General features: G+C 38.0%; 1 protein-coding gene across 2 annotated transcripts; it reads left to right on the top strand.

Moving 5' to 3' along the window:
• Positions 1-121: 121 nt before the first annotated feature.
• Positions 122-18,242, top strand: ppp1r10 (protein phosphatase 1 regulatory subunit 10). 2 transcript variants are annotated; one of them, XM_002939461.5, is made up of 20 exons: positions 122-754; positions 889-1,431; positions 4,941-5,059; positions 5,141-5,227; positions 5,444-5,579; positions 5,676-5,727; positions 5,912-5,989; positions 8,658-8,843; positions 9,614-9,716; positions 10,701-10,810; positions 11,023-11,123; positions 11,308-11,455; positions 11,543-11,707; positions 11,921-12,167; positions 12,331-12,406; positions 12,549-12,737; positions 15,230-15,350; positions 15,635-15,775; positions 16,213-16,590; positions 16,921-18,242. In XM_002939461.5, exons 3-20 carry the CDS (start codon positions 4,953-4,955, stop codon positions 17,028-17,030), a joined length of 2,535 nt encoding a protein of 844 aa, XP_002939507.2. In that variant the 5' UTR covers positions 122-754; positions 889-1,431; positions 4,941-4,952; the 3' UTR covers positions 17,031-18,242. The 2 variants fall into 2 exon arrangements, with proteins under 2 accessions (XP_002939507.2, XP_004916959.2); XM_004916902.4 differs by having other exon boundaries at positions 8,673-8,843; positions 16,921-17,030.
• The last annotated feature ends 502 nt before the right edge of the window (positions 18,243-18,744 follow it).

The following is an 18,744-nucleotide window of genomic DNA, read 5'->3' as shown; positions in this document are numbered from 1 at the left end:
TCAATACCAGCTTTATTAATACGAACAAGCAGCCACTTACATTTCAACACCTTGAAGTTATTGAAAGGGTTCGTGCCTGAAAGAATCGCTTCCTGCCCGGGGTTGTAACTTCATTAAACCAAGTAGACTGCTCATAACAATAAGGCTTTAGATACCATATATTGAATATGTCTGGCACTAAAGCTCTATTATTTTTGTAGCTACATGGGTGGTTAACCTAATCAACCTATAGCTCAGCTGCTTCGGTTTGATCTCCGTAATTTAAGCACGAACTAGAGCAGGGCAGCGCTAGTTAAACGTATTTAGATCAGACGATGTTCACGCTATAATTAAGGAGTATTTTTTTGTCTTTCAATAAGGGCGTTGGCCTCGATTACGTAAGCGCTGCGGGATTTTTTTGCTGCGTCATTGAAAAAGGACACGTTGTTTCACGGTTTTTTATTTATGAACATTGAGATTTAGCACTGCTCGTTCACGGTTTGTTTCGCCATTAAATACGTTTTATGAAAGAAAATCACCTTTCGGAAAACAAACCAACCTAGAATCTCTAATTCTTTTGCAATTACATACTCGACGGCCATTGGTTGATGGAAGTGATGTCATTAGTTGCCACCATTTTTTAGCGTTTGCCTCGTCTCGTCGAACCAATCGTGTATCGCTTTTTTGATTGCTCCGCCTCCACACTCCGTGACGCTTCCGAGGCTACTTAAACTTGCGGTTTGGTCAACGGCGCCATTCCAGCCTTTGTCGTCAGGTAGGTGTTTTGTTGAGTGGTGTCCACAGAGAATGTCCTTATTGTTGTGACCTTGAGGGGGGCTGCTTTTGTGTAATTGTTGTGTTTCGGGTATCGATTGTGCACGTGTTTTATGATTTTATTTTTCTCTTTAGGTTTTACCTACCTGTGTTCAACTTGGCTTCATCGTCGCACCAAACTGTTGGACAATAGTTTAAGTTAATATCAAAAGATCAAGGACCTTCAATTTTGGAAACAGTAGAAGACCAAAATACAAGGGAGCCTCGTCACACACCTTCTACACCACGTTTTCCTCTTAATTCTTTTTTAAAATTTTTTATAAACTTATATGCTTATCTGCCCTTTAAATAAGGAGACTCTGGGCTCTTATTAATAGTTAGCAGTCTAAAATACAGGCGTTCAAAATATATCCTCTTTCACTTATTTTTTTTTCTATTTGGAGCTTGAAAAGGGCATATTTGATAATTGTAAGGTAATGGCAGCTGGCCAGCCCTATAAACCTTAAATTTTGAATACAATGCCGACCACAGCCTTTGTGTGGTCTTAATCCCAAGGCAACTTTTTTAAGAGGATATATTCCTTAATACGCCCCCACCCCCACTTTTTCTTTTTTTTTTTCTTTTTTTTTTTTTTAGCCCAGTTCCAACGTACGAAGAGGTGAAGGAGAATTTTGGATAGTAAGTGTTGCTTTTGAACGACCTTGGAAAACAACTTTACCCCCACCAACCCTTTACCCTCAAACCCTTGGTGGGTTCAGCTAATTTAATGCCGTCCCAGCAAGAGCAGATTTCTAGCAAATCCATCTTGGACATATTCTAGATAAAACTGTATTTTGTTTGAATCAAATTGAAAGAAGGTTATACCTGCAGACAACTATCAGCCCTTCAACTTTTTATATAGCTTTTTCAAACATTGGCATCGCTTTCTAAGTTCTAAAGGATAAATGACCAATAAGTATCCGTAGTAAGTTTTGTCCAGGCACATATTTTAATAACAGCTACATTCTACAGGCAGTCTGGGCAGTGAGGTTGATCGTTTTTGACAGGATGTGCGACAAAAATGAGCTCCCATACCAAAGATGGCGTCAGGGCTTTGTTCAAAAAAAGCAAACGCATTATCTCGGTGTGGGAGACGGCATCCTTTGTTTACTTAAGGGATATAAGACCAGTTTTTCCCCGTGTGGTTTATGTTCAGTTCAAGGTGCGTAGTGAACAGAATCATGAGCAATCTGTACATAAAGATTGCAGGGAAAGACTCGTGAGTTCTTCAGGGAGGTATAGTTCCACAAAGAGATGCAGTAATATGTGCTGAGCTGGCAAGGTAGGGAGGTATAAAAGGGGAAATCCGCATGGATTGAAATATCTAATTTTGGACTTCCTGTCCCTATACACTCAATTTGTTATCATTCTACATTCCAATTACTGTAATAATTGCAATTTTAAATGTCCTCGAGGAATCACTGTTTGCACAGCAGTCGTGTCATTTTTCTTTCACCCCCTGGCAGACTGAGAATATACCTAAGAGGATTGTGTGCAATCTATCAATAAAGATTGCTTGCCTTCATTCCACTACTGTCCTGTGCGATAGTAAATTTTGATTATAATAGGCTAAAATGCAAAACTTATTTTGGTATAATTAGTTGTCTGTACATGGAATTTTGTAACTATTTTGTGAACATCATATTTCTCTTAATACATCAGCTTGATTTTTAGCAACCTTTCTCATCTCATGAATTCCATTTTTGCCGGATGCTGTATATTTTTATATTTACATAGCTATAAAGTAGCACCCCGTATTTCCTATTTAGGTAGGGAGGTTTGGTATGGCAAATGTATTGTTTCATCTTCAAACTGTGGTTCTTTTGCAACAAGCAGTTAAACAGCAATTTTTTTTCCTGTTCAGTACATATTTTTTTTTAAACCCTTCAAAATGGCTGCCTCAGTTGTTGTTTTAACATCTAGCATGTTGTAGCTCTAAAATGGACTCTCCTCCTTTCTCTTTGTTTTCCCGCTGAGGCAGGCATGCTAGACTGTATATGGCTGGCCCTTTGCTCATCTCATGAACGCCCTCTGGTGTCTACATGTACTAATAGTCATCTTGAAAATCAGAGGAAAGATTTTTTTTTTTTTTTTTGCAATTTGTTATCCAACATTCCAGTTAGATATAGATATAGATCTTCTTAACATAACTTAGTATTTTTTAGCATACCAATTTTCCACAGGCAATAAAATATTTTTAATTGAGTTGAAGATTGATGACAAGCTCACAGAGCAATCAATCACAATCACAGAGCAACTCCAATTAAAATGTGCAAAATGTTACATTTCCCTAGCTCGCTGTAAGACAGGAAACATATTTTTTCCTAAACCTTTTATTTTATCTGTATCTTCTAAAAAAATCAAAAACGTATATATTTAGAATTTGCAAGTTAAGAGTTAAAACTTTTACTGACTCTATAGTGAAAATATTTTAACATTTTCTCATTAATAACCACTTGGCCATAAAGGGAGTGCCCTGAATTAGATATTACAGTACTTACAAGCAAACTGAGGCAGTTTGGCTCAGGAATTAGGAGAGTTTTTTTTTTAACTTTTGCAGTTCTGTTAAAAATGTAATGTACTGTTTGATCATGTGGCCCTTTTTTCATTCATATTTTTACCAAGTAATCCCAGCAAGCCTAATAGTATCTCCTATATAAGGATGCATTTTTATGTGTGATAATGTATCATTCTTACCAGGCAGGTCTGTCTGCTTGAACTGAATTTGTATTCTAATTATTTCAAATTTTAGGTTCTCATCACTTTTTTTATTTTAAATACATTCACATATAACTTTCCCATTTATTTATTTTTTTGTCCTGACAACGAAAGCACATTTTTATATATACCCTAAATTGCTGCAATTAGGTTAAACATCTTTGCCATACTTAAATTTTAAAAAAGTGCTAGGCATGAAGATAAATAACAAATGAGGAAGAAACATATTGGTAGTACTCAGCTAAAGACTGCAGATAAAATGAATGGAACACTGCTAATATCACATAAAAATGTTAATTGATGAATCAAGTCATTCCATAAATACTAGGACATTTTTGAAATGTCACTGTTGGGTAAGTAGAAATGTAGTTCACTGGAATGCGCACAAGTGGAACCCAGGCCTGAAGTTTTCAGCAGTTTGCACTGGAGTTTGAATTGTCTCAAAATCTCCGTATAGTGTAATTTATAGAAAAAGAGACTCCCGTAACAGAAATTAGTTCTGCACATTGCAGTTTTCAAAATATAATATATGCATACAAAATCTCTATAAGGAAAATCTCAACATTTGTGAATGTATACTGATCGCAGAGAAATAGCACTTTTCTGTATTATGTAAATGCTAACTGCATGTAAGTTAGCTATGTATACAGAAAGCACTTGCTTGCCAAATGCCAAATCTTACCAGTTTTCAATTACACAGAAAAAACTAGCTTTTGTGTGGCATCAATAAGTGTGTGTTCATACCAGTATTGTCACAAGCCTTTCAAAAAATATTTTTTTTACCATAACTGTTAATTTAGAAATATTTTACACGTTAGTATTTCCACAACCATGTGGCATTTTAGAGAAGCTTAATTCTCTGAACTATCACCCTAACAGAGAGGAAGGACACAATAACAGCTGAGATTTTTCTGTATTATTTACCTTGGTAGAAGACAAAATTGTATTACCCTGTTACAGTTAGGCTTAAGACTGAGTAATTGCCCCAAAACCATTTAGAGTCTTACTTGTTTTTGAAAGATTAATATCACACAGCGATGATAACCATCTCAAAGGTATATCCAACAGAAACTAATATTGTTTCTGTTAGCCACATAATTTTGCTTGAGTATATCAGTAATTGTGCAAACAAGGAGGACAATACTAGGCAAGTTACTTCAAGTTATGATTAAGAAGAAGATAGTTTCAGCCAATTATTGAATCCCTAAATTCTTTAGTGTCCTATTGTTGCTGGTTTTCCCTTTTCTTGTGGTTTCTTATATTTGCCACAATTTTTTTTTTTTTTGTAGCATCTTCAACATTTTAAGTTACATCTTTCTTCAGATCATGCATATTCATTGGTTTCTAATCATTTGCCTTTCTAACATCACCTTTAACTCAATCACTTGTTGATATTTTCTTATCCCATGCCTTGCTGTCCTTTCCTTTAGAACCCTGAAATCATGGGGTCAGGAGCTATTGACCCTCTAGAGCTTTTGAAGGGGCTGGATAATATACTCGGGCAAAGTGGTGAAGTAAAAGCAATTGAAGGAATGGCCAAGATATTCCAGTAGGTATCCTCATAAGACTTTATGATTTGACACTTTCTGAATACAAGAAATTCATGGATTTCATTCTTTCCTGTTCATAGCCTTATGAAAGAATCACAAAAGATGGTTAGCCGTTGCATTTACTTGAACATTGTTCTCCAGACACATTCCCCTGATATTCTGTCCAAGTGAGTGTCTTGTTCATCTTTAATTGCATTAATATAGAGTTACAGTGTACTATTACATGTTTAGTAAAACATAACTGCAAATTATACTTAGCACTAAAAGCAGTTCAACAAGTATTGTTTCATATATATAAATTATAAATCTGTGGTGGTGTTTTAGTAAAAGGTTAAAAAAATTTTATTCATGGTTAAAGTCTCCAACCTTTTTAAACTTTCCAGGTTTATTCGTGTTGGAGGGTATAAGTTACTGAATAGCTGGTTGACTTATGCGCGGACTTGTAATAACAGCCCACTTTTGTACCTGATTCTCCTCACACTGCAGCATCTGCCTTTAACTGTTGATCATCTAAAACTGGTGAGTTTGTGTACAGTGTTGGGCTGTTTCATTTGCAAATGTCTTTAGCAAATACAAACAAGTAGAGACTATAACACTTTTATGTTTCTGCTGCAGAATAACACTGCCAAACTTGTAAAACAACTCAGCAAATCCAGTGAGGATGAAGGTAAGAAACTATATGATGTTTAGCAATGATTTGTTTCTCTATCTGATATGCTCTGTTATTTGTATTGTTTTGTTTTTTATTTAGCTGGATCTGTTGATGCTTTTTTTCTAATCATTTTTTATTGCAGTTTGTAGTCCTTACATCATTAATACAGTTGTTATACTATAAACTTTCTTCTCTTCAGAACTTCGAAAAGTAGCTGGAATTTTGGTCAATGACTGGATGGCAGTTATCAGGTCCCAGAGCAACATACAGCCTGCTGGTAGGTCAACCCTTCTGGCAATGTGTGCGCTCTTGGAAAGAAAGTGTGTGTGTGTGTATATAATATATATTTATGTAATTGTTAGCTATTTGAGTTCCAATATATGCAGTTGTTAGCTGTTCCATGACCTGCATAAAAATACATGACATACAGCCTTGTTTCTTTATGTAGTCATGAAATCACTTTGGCAATATCCTTAAATTTTACAGTAGATATATTGTTCCTTTATAATTGTTGTGCAAATGTTTGCTTTTGAAGTCTTCTTGTAATATCTATAGATAGTTTGGAATGGCTACAATCTGAAATAAAAAAATAAATAATGAAAGTTAAATGTTTGTATTGTTTCACAGTATACATCATTCAGAAAATGGACTTTGGCATTCTTACCAGCAGTTACTGGGTTTAAAGGAGAAGGAAAGGGAAAGTCACTTGGGGGTGCCAAAATGTTAGGCACCCCCAAGTGACTTCAATTACCTACTTTTTACCCCGGGCTGGTGCCCCTGTAAGGAGAGAACAGCACCAGCCCGGGGTAGCTGCCGGCGCTTCCTCCTTCAGTTCTCGCTGCGCGCGCATGCGCAGTAGAGTGAAAAGCCGAGCTTTAACAGAGAAGTCGGCTTTTCACTCTACTGCGCATGCGCCGGCCCCGGGAAATTCACAGCAGCGCGAGTAGGAAGGAGGAAGCGGTGTCTACAGGTACCCCGGGCTGGTGCTGTTTTCCCCTAACAGGGGCACCAGCCCGGGGTACAAGGTAGGTGATTTAAGTCACTTGGGGGTGCCTAACATTTGGCACCCCCAAGTGACTTAGCCTTTCCTTCTCCTTTAATCAGTTTATAGTTGAAGGGAATGATTTTAAGGGCTGAATATTACAAACCGGATTCCAAAAAAGTTGGGACACTAAACAAATTGTGAATAAAAACTGAACGCAATGATGTGGAGGTGCCAACTTCTAATATTTTATTCAGAATAGAACATAAATCACAGAACAAGTTTAAACTGAGGGAAAAATATGTTGATTCAGAATTTCATGGTGTCAACAAATCCCAAAAAAGTTGGGACAAGTAGCAATAAGAGGCTGGAAAAAGTAAATTTGAGCATAACGAAGAGCTGGAAGACCAAATAACACTAATTAGGTCAATTGGCAACATGATTGGGTATAAAAAAAGCTTCTCAGAGTGGCAGTGTCTCTCAGAAGCCAAGATGGGTAGATGATCACCAATTCCCACAATGTTGCGCAGAAAGATAGTGGAGCAATATCAGAAAGGTGTTACCCAGCGAAAAATTGCAAAGATTTTGTATCTATCATCATCAACTGTGCATAACATCATCCGAAGATTCAGAGAATCTGGAACAATCTCTGTTCGTAACGGTCAAGGCCGTAAAACCATACTGGATGCCGGGCCCTTAAACGACACTGCACCACAAACAGGAATGCTACTGTAAAGGAAATCACAGAATGGGCTCAGGAATACTTCCAGAAACCATTGTCAGTGAACACAATCCACCGTGCCATCCGCCGTTGCCAGCTGAAACTCTACAGTGCAAAGAAGAAGCCATTTCTAAGCAAGATCCAGAAGCTCAGGCGTTTTCACTGGGCCAGGGATCATTTAAAATGGAGTGTGGCAAAATGGAAGACTGTGGTCAGACGAGTCACGATTCGAAGTTCTTTTTGGAAATCTGGGACGCCATGTCATCCGGACCAAAGAGGACAAGGACAACCCAAGTTGTTATCAACGCTCAGTTCAGAAGCCTGCATCTCTGATGGTATGGGGTTGCATGAGTGCATGTGGCATGGGCAGCTTGCATGTCTGGAAAGGCAGTATCAATGCAGAAAAATATATTCAGTTTCTAGAACAACATATGCTCCCATCCAGACGTCATCTCTTTCAGGGAAGACCCTGCATTTTTCAACAAGATAATGCCAGACCACATTCTGCATCAATCACAACATCATGGCTGCGTAGGAGAAGGATCTGGGTACTGAAATGGCCAGTCTGCAGTCCAGATCTTTCACCTATAGAGAACATTTGGCGCATCATAAAGAGGAAGGTGCGACAAAGAAGGCCCAAGACGATTGAACAGTTAGAGGCCTGTATTAGACAAGAATGGGAGAGCATTCCTATTCCTAAACTTGAGAAACTGGTCTCCTCGGTCCCCAGACGTCTGTTGAGTGTTGTAAGAAGAAGGGGAGATGCCACACAGTGGTGAAAATGGCCTTGTCCCAACTTTTTTGGGATTTGTTGACACCGTGAAATTCTGAATCAACATATTTTTCCCTTAAAATGGTACATTTTCTCAGTTTAAACTTTTGTTCCGTGATTTTTATTGACCATTTGTTTAGTGTCCCAACTTTTTTGGAATCCGGTTTGTAGATGCTATGATTAAGTACATGTACTAACGGTGGCTTACAATTTGTATAGAAACATTTTTAATGTATTCAACTTTTGTTCTCCATCTGTGTGTATATCCTCTTGTTAAAAACGGGGTGCATCCAAGATAGTTTACTATATTCTGTGAAATAAATCATCATCATCAGTATTTATAAAGTAGCAGCAAGTTATAGCTGGAGCTGTTATTAGCTGTTGCTAATCTACCTCTTTTATTGTTCTGCCCTGTGTCTAGGTAAAATAATTTTTCAATACATGTCCTCCTTATTTAAACACTAATCCAGGCCTCCTCCTCATAGATAAAGAGAAGAAAAAGAAAAAAGAGGATCCTAAAGCCCGCAGCCCAGTCCTTGACAAGACCTTAGAAGCGAAATCTGAAGCTAAAGCAGAGGATGGTGGAGAAAAAAAAAAGGAGAAGCCCAAAACTCTGCGTACAACAGCCCCAAGTCATGCAAAATTTAGATCCACTGGTAAAGCAAACCACACCACATTTCTTGCATATTTCAATTCATCAACAGCTACTTGTCTGCTCTCATCTTTGTTAACTTGGTTACCACATATTAGTTCAGTTCCTCAAATGTAGTGTATATATTTTTTGTAATTTTTACCATTTCTGAATGAATATAAGCCATTATTGTTCATGCAGATTTCTATATTCTTGGGTTATTCTTTGAAAATGTCCCAGGTAATTTTTTAGTACCATGTTAAGCCAGTTGAAATAGTTATAGCGTAAAATGAGCTTTGAAGAAGAAACTGAATTGTTCTGAAAGTTTGCTGTGATTATCATCCTGGTTAGCCAATAAAGGTATCACCTTTACACCACAGTTTTGTTATGCCTTATATCAAACGTTCTGCCCTATAAGTGATAAACTGAAACTGATAAACACATTGGTATGACTATAAGGAACATGTCAACATAACTAATCATGCAGCACTGCACAACTTTTTTGTATCACATTTTGTCGCTAGCCCAGCAGCACTTACTACCTTTCAACACTTTAGCCAAGTGAGGAGAGCTGATTGTCTATTACTCTGGGTTCATTGTGGCATGATACTTCCAAAGGTTGAAATACTGTTTAAATTGGTAATTTAGTCAGTCGATAGCTGTCCGACCACATGGAAGAAGTTAAAATAATTTTAGAATCATTTGTTGTAGAGGAAAGCTTTTGTATAAGTGAAGTGGGGGATAGCACAGACATAGAGTTTGTTTTTTGTAAACAAAGGTTCACTGTTTTTTTAGGTCTTGAAGTAGAAGCTCCGTCACTTGTTCCTGTTAAGAAACCTACACCTGTTCCGGTCCTGTCTGACAAGTATTTGAAACCAGTTCCTGTAAAGAGACCGAGGTAGGAAAACCATATTTTTGTGAAAACTACTTGGTCTTTGCCAAATTAGTAGACATGATCAAGTTATTTACTTAGTCCATACACAAAGAGCAGTCCTGGTTCTGTTGTCCTTTAGACAGAGATGATGTGGCTTTTTGGAATTGTCTGTTAAAATTGAATTTGCTAAGGTGAAAAAGTAATCTTAGCAGGAGATAGGTGAACAAATGCTGGCAAAAGTGGAGCTGCCTATGTCACTGAAAATAGGGGGCACAGACAGCCATGCCTCTTCTTGCTTACTTTTTCAGCTCCTGCTTTATATTTAAATTTGTTCAGCAGTGGCCTCCAAATAGGACATGAGCATGCTGTTTGTGTATATACTGGCACAAAAATCGGGATCAGGAAGCACATTCTGGCTTAAGAGAATTAAGTGGTTCCCACTTTGCACAGGACATTTTTGTTACAGAAGCAGAGGTACTGAATGCTGGGAGGGTGGAGACAGGGTTGCAGAGAGCATGGGGTTGGGGGGCTAAGGTCAGAGAAGCCAAGTAGGGCAGTGTGTGTGATGGCTGGTGGGGTTTGCCTTGGGCACTCTTACATGTTGGCCTGGCCCTGAATGCTGGCAAAAAAGCAAAGCTGTGATAAGTTAGAAACCAGGGAAGCTACAGACTAAACATTAAGATTGGAAGATTATACTGGCAATGAAAACATGTGGAACAATAATTTCCTACGGGATATGCAGTAACATGAAAAATTAAGAAAAGGCATGTGATAATATTGAAGTAACAGAAATGATATTGGTATGGCCATAAATATTGGTTGATAAACTTGCCATAATGAGTGCTTTTACTGGTTTTAGAATACCAGCTGTAGAAAATCTTTTAAAAAGCACTGAATGGCCCTGCAAAACGGATGCTGTATTAAATTTCCTTTGCAGTTTAACAGCTTGTATCATGATTGCTTAACGAGTTGTTGATTAGTTTTTAACACCATTTTTTGCTTTCTTAGTTCAGTTCCAGTTCCTGGTGATGCAGCTCCAGCAGAGAAAAAATACAAACCTCTGAACACAGTTCCTAACACTACTAAAGAAATTAAGGTCAAGATAATTCCACCACAGCGTAAGTTCTTTTTAAATCTGTTTACTTGTGCCATTACCTTTACCCTAGCTATCATACCACTGACTCTACATGTGCTCTTCCTTTAAATTTAAAAACTCTGTACCATCACCTCAATTCTAATCAGACTTTTAACAGGCCATTGTACAGATTATCATCATTATTAAAAAAAGAAAACTATATTTAACTGCACTTTTTTCTATTTTAATTTGCAGCCATGGAGAGTTTGGGATTTTTAGATGCATTAAATTCAGCCCCTGTTCCTGGAATAAAAATCAAGAAGAAAAAGAAGGGTAGTTCACCTACTGGTAATAAGGTATGTAACTAAAAAAAAATTCTGGTAGCCTCGGTTATCCATCTGATTTTAAGTAAACAATATAACAAACACCTAGTACCTTCTTTCCACTGATTTAATAGATGGTTACACCAGGGAACCTTATCATGCCTATGAATTTACAGCTTTTCTAATGTAGAATAATGTGCACTGTCTTTTCCAAAAGCCCAGTCCGTTTGATAGCAAGTGCCCAGCTGAAGGAAGTAGTATCGCCAAACCTTCATCGCCTGAGCCAGAGCCCCCAGTAGAAGGAATGGAAGTGGAGCGTCCAGGAACACCAGTTCCAGCTGTTGAACTCCCAGAGCCCATGGAAAGTAAGACTCTGTTTTATCTCAATGTTGGCATTTTACTTCTCCTTTTGCAATTATTTTGTTCTTTACAATCTAATTGATTTTTTACAGCTTCTGCATCAACACCACCTCCTCCTGTGCCCTCTGAAACCAAGCCTACTGAAGCTGATGCTTCTCAGTTGACCAAGAAAGGGAAGAAAAGGAAAACAGTCAGTTGGCCTGAAGAGAGCCGCCTCAGGGAATACTTCTATTTTGAGCTGGATGAAACTGAGAGAGGTTAGTGCTGTTCTCTTAATGAGATATTGTTTCCACTGTTAAGTAATCTCACAAGCACAACTTTTTTTTAGTATATACAGTAAGATGAACAAGTCTACAGTGTCTTTGATATTGATATTTGTACTCTTGAAAAAGAGAGCAGTTTACATCATGGTATCCATTAATACTAATGTATTGGGCCTTAAAAATAAAAACACCTTTATGCTTTTCCAGTCAATGTAAACAAGATTAAAGACTTTGGTGAAGCAGCAAAGCGGGAGATGTTAAAGGACCGGCAAGCTTTTCAAAACGCACGTCGCCTTAGTCATGATAATATGGAGGAGACCATTCCTTGGGTACCACCTCGGCTTCTCAATCTTCCTGGGGCTTTGGTGCAAATGGGAAGTAACAGCACAGAAAAGCACACACAGGCAGAAAGAGAAATGGGTATTCTCCAGGAGATCTTTCTGTCTAAGGAGAGGTGAGAATGGCAAATGCAATTTTTGTCTACATCCTTTATACAAAAGTTTAATCGCTGTTGTATAAAATAAATAAATGATTGTGAAATGTTTTCCTTCATTTTTTTCTGAATGGCAGACAGTAATTTTTTAAACAAATACATCTTGTTTATCTGTTTGCTGCAGTGTTCCTGATACACCCCATGAACCTGACCCTGAATCATATGAACCATCACCTCCTAAACTTATACCTCTAGATGAGGTAAGTTATTACAGACTAAGATAATTCTAGTGTAAGCTTAATGTCTGGTTTAGGTACTGGATAAAATCATGGAGTATGCCAAAAGTATTAAGGAGGCACCTCACATTTTAACATGTTTCCTTCTTTTTCCTTTTTATTTTAGGATTGCTCAATGGATGATGCTGTTTACCCTGAACCCATGGACCAGAGCCTTGCATCTCAGTCTCCAGACTTATCAGGTGGAGCAAAACTTCCACCTGTCCTTGCTAACCTAATGGGAAGCATGGGAAGTTCCAAAACACAACCTAACCCTTTGCCAGGAACTATGCAGGAAATACTGACATCCATAATGGTGAGCAGTCCAATAATATAGCTGCATTCAATGTGTTATCTTTATCAGCATATGTGAGATAGCAACTTGGCCATCTTGGGATTTAGCTTCTGTTTATACCAGTATAATGGTACTGACACTGCATTTCAGGAGTTTTGTATAGAATATGTTGTGGGAACATCTGCATTGCATATTTAAGCTAAAACTGCATTCATGTAACATAGCAAGTAAGTTAGGTTGAAAAAAGACAGTCCATCACATTCAACCACAATGCCTTATATATAACCTGCCTAACTGCTAATTGATCCAGAGGAAGGCAAAAAAAACCCATCTGAAGCCTCTCTAATTTGCCGCAGAGGGGAAAAAAAAATTTTCGGACCTGTCCCTGGATCAACTTTGTACTACAGCTATCTCCCATAACCCTGTATTCCCTCACTTGCTAAGATCTCATCCAAGCTATATAATGTATTTGGGGAGGGAATTCCACACCTTCACAGCTCTCATAGTAACAAAATCCTTTCCGAATATTTAAACAGAACCTCCATTCTTCTAAACAGAGTGGGTGCCCTCATGTCAGTTGGAAGGACCAACTGGCAAATAAAGCATTAGAGAGGTTATTATATTATCCCCTTATATATTTATACATAATTATCACATCACCTCTTAAGCGCCTCTTCTCCAGTGTAAACAGACCCAACTTGGCCAGTCTTTCTTCAGTTGCCCTTCTCTGGACCCTCTCTGATTCAATAATGTCCCGTTTGAGCACTGGAGACCAAAACTGAACAGCATATTCTAGATGGGGCCTTACCAGCGTTCTATAAAGGGGAAGAATAACACCCCCCTCCAGTAAATCTATACTCCTTTTAATACAGCTCAAAACCTTGTTTGCCCTTGCAGCTGCTGCCTGGCATTGCTTGCTACAGCCAAGTTTATTATCTACAAGGACTCCAAGGTCCTTCTCCATTATGGATTTGCCTAGTGCAGTCCCATTAAGGGTATATTTTTACATCCCAGGTGCATGAACTTACATTTATCCACATTAAATCTCATCTGCCACTTAGCTGCCCAGATTGCCAGGTTGTCAAGATCCTGCTGCAAAGATGCCAGATCCTGATTAGAATTGACTGGTCTGCAGAGTTTTGTGTCATCTGCAAACACTGATACATTGCTTATAATACCCTCCCCTAAGTCATTTATGAACAAGTTAAACAAAAGTGGACCTAGTAAAGAACCCTGAGGGACCCCACTGAGAACCTTACTCCCAGTAGAGAATGTTTCATTAACCGCCACCCTCTTTACCCGATCCTGTGGCCAGTTTTCTATTCATGTGCAAACGACTTCACGAAGACCAACAGACCTTAGTTTAGAAAGCAGTTGTTTGTGGGTGCTTTGGTAAAATCCAAATAGATCACATCTACTGCACCCCCACTGTCCAGCTTCTTACTAACCTCATCATAAAAAGCAATTAAATTGGTCTAACATGACCTGTCCTTCATAAAGCCATGCTGATTACTGCTCATAATGCCATTCTCGAGTACATAATTTTGTATGTCATCCCTTAACAAGCCCTCAAATAACTTGCCCACTACGGATGTCAAACTTACTGGCCTATAATTGCCAGGCTGAGATCTTACTCCCTTTTTAAATATAGGAATGAAATTAGCCTTTTTCCAATCCATAGGTATCTATACCAGATGAAAGAGAGTCTGACAACACCAGAAACAGAGGCCACTGTAAAACTAGCCCCTAGCTCTCTCAGTACCCGAGGGTATGTTCCATCTGGCCCAGGTGCCTTGTTCACGTTAATCTTGTGTAACCCTTTATGCACCAAATCCTCCGTCAACCACTGTGTAGTTGGAGCTGAGGCAACAGTGCAGCTATTGGGTGGGACTTGGCACTCTGGCTCCTCTACTGTGTACACAGAAGAAAAGAACTGGTGTTTTGCACATCTGCCTTTTCTGTATCCACTGTAACAATATTGTTACTATAAATCAATGGGGCCACACCCTCAACTTGCATCTTTTTACTATTAATGCACTCCTCATTTTCAATTTTTGCCTTCCAAATTGCTGTTTTACAACACTTTTATAGTGTTTATATTCATTAAATGCAGTTTCTGTGCCCTCTGAATTTCTTAAAAGCTTTCCCTTTTTCCCTATTAACTTCTGTACCTCAGAATTAAGCCACATAGGGTGATTATTAACACTTCTACATTTTCTTATTAATGGAATAAATTGAGAACAGTAATGATTTAATATCATTTTAAATGACAACCATTTCTGCCCCAATCTATGCTCTGAATCACTGGAACTAAAACTTGCTTTTCTAAACTTTAGGGTCTTTGTTGCCCCAGCGTATATTTGTTTCCTGCACCAAACCTTAAATGAAATAACGTTATGGTCACTAATACCCACAGGTTCAACCCCTTGATATGGTGTGAAATGTGTTTTGTTTTTTGTTTTTTTAAAAATTGGTAACTCCTAATTTTATGTATTGCTTCTTTTTACTTGTAGGGTGCCCAAGGTAATGCAAAACCAGAGGACCTAATGAAGCAGCCAGATTTTTCAGACAAGATCAAGCAACTACTGGGCTCTTTGCAGAATCAAAATCAGAACCAAGGTCCACCAGGGCCAGGTAAGTCTATGAACAATGGGGCTCACAGACTAGTTTCTGATTTTAGTTCTGTATGCAGTGACTCTCTGTGCTTAAATGGGTAACCCCCATGTACTTTTGAAGGGCATTTGGACCCTGATAAAATTGACCATTGTGTGTGTGTGTGTGTGTGTGTGTGTGTGAAAATGCAATAAAGCCTAAGATTGTAAACAAGCCTGTACTGATTTGAATTTTATACAATCTCTTCAAATCATTCCGGAATTTTATAGTGTTATGTAAATAAAGAATAATCTTTTTTTTTACAGCTGGACAAGGATCACAGGGACCAGTTGCAGTTAATAATGGCTTTCCTCCTGCAGCTCCAAAAAACCATCAGCCACCACCTCCACATCATCAACCACCACCTCAGCATTACCCTCCACCAGGTCCCAATGGACCATTTCAAGGTAAGCATGCTTGCCAAATTAAATCACATACAATTACAAAACATTTTACAACCTGTCTTCAATTTATTTAATTTTTTTTACTCTCTATATTACCTCTCTTCTGTCTCTGGGTCTCCCAGTGTGATCATTGACCCAAACAACCAGATAATAGTTCAAATGCCAAAGTGCAGAACAATTGAAATTGATTAAACACAATTGCTGATCAATTTAAAATTGTTGTAAAATGCTATTTCCTACATCATGCTTGTTTTTCTGAAAGGTCGTATCAAGGGATTCTAACATGTCCCTTTATTTTTGCAATTTGCTGCCCTCCCCATCATTAATGATAAGCAATGTTAAAAGTTAAAAATAGGTGTATAAGCACAGCAGGTATTCTAAACAACATAAATGTGTTTTTTTTTTTTTTGTTTTTTTTTTCCCCCTCCCCTTTTATATAGGACCACATGGTCCTCCAGGTGGTCCACGCATGATGGGGCCACCTCCCCCGCAGCGAGATGGTTATTGGGAACCCCCACCAAATGAAAACATGAGAGGAGGGCACCATGGAGGAGAAAGAGGAGGAATGAGAGGTGGTGATAGAGGGCCTCCACCTCCTCCCTTTCATCGAAATCGAGGAGGGAGAGGAGGTGAACCTGGCTATAGAGGGAGAGGTCGTGGAGGTGAAAGGGGACATCCAGGAAGAAATGGACCATATGGCATGGGACATGGAGATCACCGTGGTCATGGGGGGCATGGCGGAGAGCACCGTGGACATGGCGGAGACCACCGTGGTCATGGAGGACATGGAGAGCACAGGGGACATGGGCATGGAGGAGGTAAAGATAAGGTTTATATTGGCTTTTGAATTGTAGTAGATGTAATTTAGCTTTATAATTAGTCGATTAGAAAATACATAGGTTTTACAAATCTGCTGCAAAGGATAGTTTTCTTTTTTTGTTCTGTCATCACTTGGAAGCAGTTTTCCAGTCTACTCTGGTATGTTGCCAGTTACCTGATGCATAAACTAAATCATCAACAGTATCATGAACACCAGCAGCTGCAGAAAACATTTGAACATGCCACTGAGATTTTTAAGAGGGAAATCACTTGTGACTAATAAATACCTGGTTCACTTATACTAATTTATTGCAATGTTCTCTTTTCAGACATGTCTACCCGTCCAACTTGTCGACACTTTATGATGAAGGGCAACTGCCGTTATGAGAACAACTGTGCCTTTTACCACCCTGGTATAAATGGGCCACCATTGCCCTAAACCTACAATCTCAATTTCTAAAGCATAGATGTTTTACAGGAACAGGAGCAAGTGGACAACTTGAGATCATTTTTTCATTAGTATTTTTTCCTAATATGGCTTCTGTGAGGCCTAATTCTTTCCCTCATTCACCAACTTTTGGGCGCAGGGGCAAATGGACATTCAGAAATTTTTATTCTAGCCCAGTGAAGGAACACTTGCATGTGTGAATTGTTTACTATTGGTCCCAGGTGAACTTGTGTTATTTATTCCGTTTGCGGCATTTATAATGGCTTATTTTGGGATAAATGCTCACAAAGGTGTTCCTTGACCTTTGAGGAGTTTAAAAAGAAATTGTGGGTGAACTTAAAATGTATTAAAAGGTTTGCAGCTTGTTTGGGAGTATTTCTCATTATTTACTTGACACTCCCAATAATATTTTTCTCTATGCCATTTTTTCCACTCTCTGTAATCTAATTTATGCTATTATCGGTTGAAAAGTGTTCACTTACCAGACCCTTTCTCTCTGCTATAATGTCAACATAACTTGCCACCTAAAGTTTGTAAATGTAAAACATATTACAAGCAGTATATTGCCACCCTCTGACCATTTTGATCCTGTTTCCAGGCTGGGTTTATCAAGAGTTTGAAACTCAAATCTTGTACTAGATTAAAAGTTATTTTGCTTTTTTCAGCCAAACTATTTTCTGATTCCCTCTTGCTGCTTTCCTGAAACACTACATCTCTATTGTATCACAAAATTACACTCTGCAAATGCCAAACCAAAAGACTATTGAGAAGCTACAATGTACAATATTGATCACTGTTATAAAGGGTTTTGCATAATGATATTGAGTTCCACAAAGATAATGAACATGGCAACTTATGTATCTATATACTGTAACTACTCTACAGAAAGTCACTGTTAATCAGTAAATATTTCCATATTTAAATTCTTTGCAAAACCAATGCATATTTGATCGCTGACCTTAATAAAAATACAGTATTAGAGTAATCTCAGATGTGTATGCCTTGGATCCATACAAATCCAGGGTAGAAAACAGCTGTGATTCTGAAAATGTTTTCTGTGAAAACTGACCCAGAATATGTTTGTATTTGTTTTTTTTTTTTTTTATTATATTTCCTTTTATGGGTCCCCTAATGGATTCTAAGTTTCTTTTTGTATACTTGAAAATACTTGTAAATGAGAAATAAACTCAATTATAAGATGTTTTTTTTGTACTGTCTTCTGATGTGTTGCTTTTTTTAACAAAAAAAAGTTTGTGTCGTGTGTCCTTTCACAAGGAGACATCTAGTGGGGAATCCACAAGTGGTTATATTAAAACAAAATAAAAGTGGAGATGGATTTATTGCATTTTTGGCCTTATTCACAAACCTCTATCTTCACTTTTGTATATTTGTCTTTTAAACAGACAGTTTTCATACTTTGTCTTTTAGATGACATTTTTTATGAATTTGAATTTTTTATTATATCTGTTGGTCTGCCACTTACCAAGTCCCTCATTTACATGAGCCTTTTAATCAGGATTATGCCAGCAGTATGTTGCATTTCATTTGCTAATCATTTCAGTTTAAGGGGAATTCCTTGATGGAATTATAGTTTACCTAAAAAAACTATACATTATTTTTTTTCATGTCTTTATACTCCGAACTACCAAACCACAAAGCTTACCTTCCTTTGGGGTCTCTAAATGCCAACATGAGTTTCAACTAG

Source organism: Xenopus tropicalis, chromosome 8 (genome assembly GCF_000004195.4).
Source record: "Xenopus tropicalis strain Nigerian chromosome 8, UCB_Xtro_10.0, whole genome shotgun sequence".
Taxonomy (NCBI): Eukaryota; Metazoa; Chordata; class Amphibia; order Anura; family Pipidae; genus Xenopus; species Xenopus tropicalis.
Note: the sequence above shows the minus strand (reverse complement) of the source record. Positions and strands in the feature narration are given on the sequence as shown.

Bases quoted from the DNA above. Each gene is read 5' to 3' on its own strand.
- ppp1r10 (XM_002939461.5), top strand. From the start codon at position 4,953: ATGGGGTCAGGAGCTATTGACCCTCTAGAGCTTTTGAAGGGGCTGGAT. The intron at 11,124-11,307 runs GTATGTAACTAA...CTTTTCCAAAAG, and splicing joins GTTCACCTACTGGTAATAAG to CCCAGTCCGTTTGATAGCAA. The intron at 16,591-16,920 runs GTAAAGATAAGG...TTCTCTTTTCAG, and splicing joins GGGACATGGGCATGGAGGAG to ACATGTCTACCCGTCCAACT.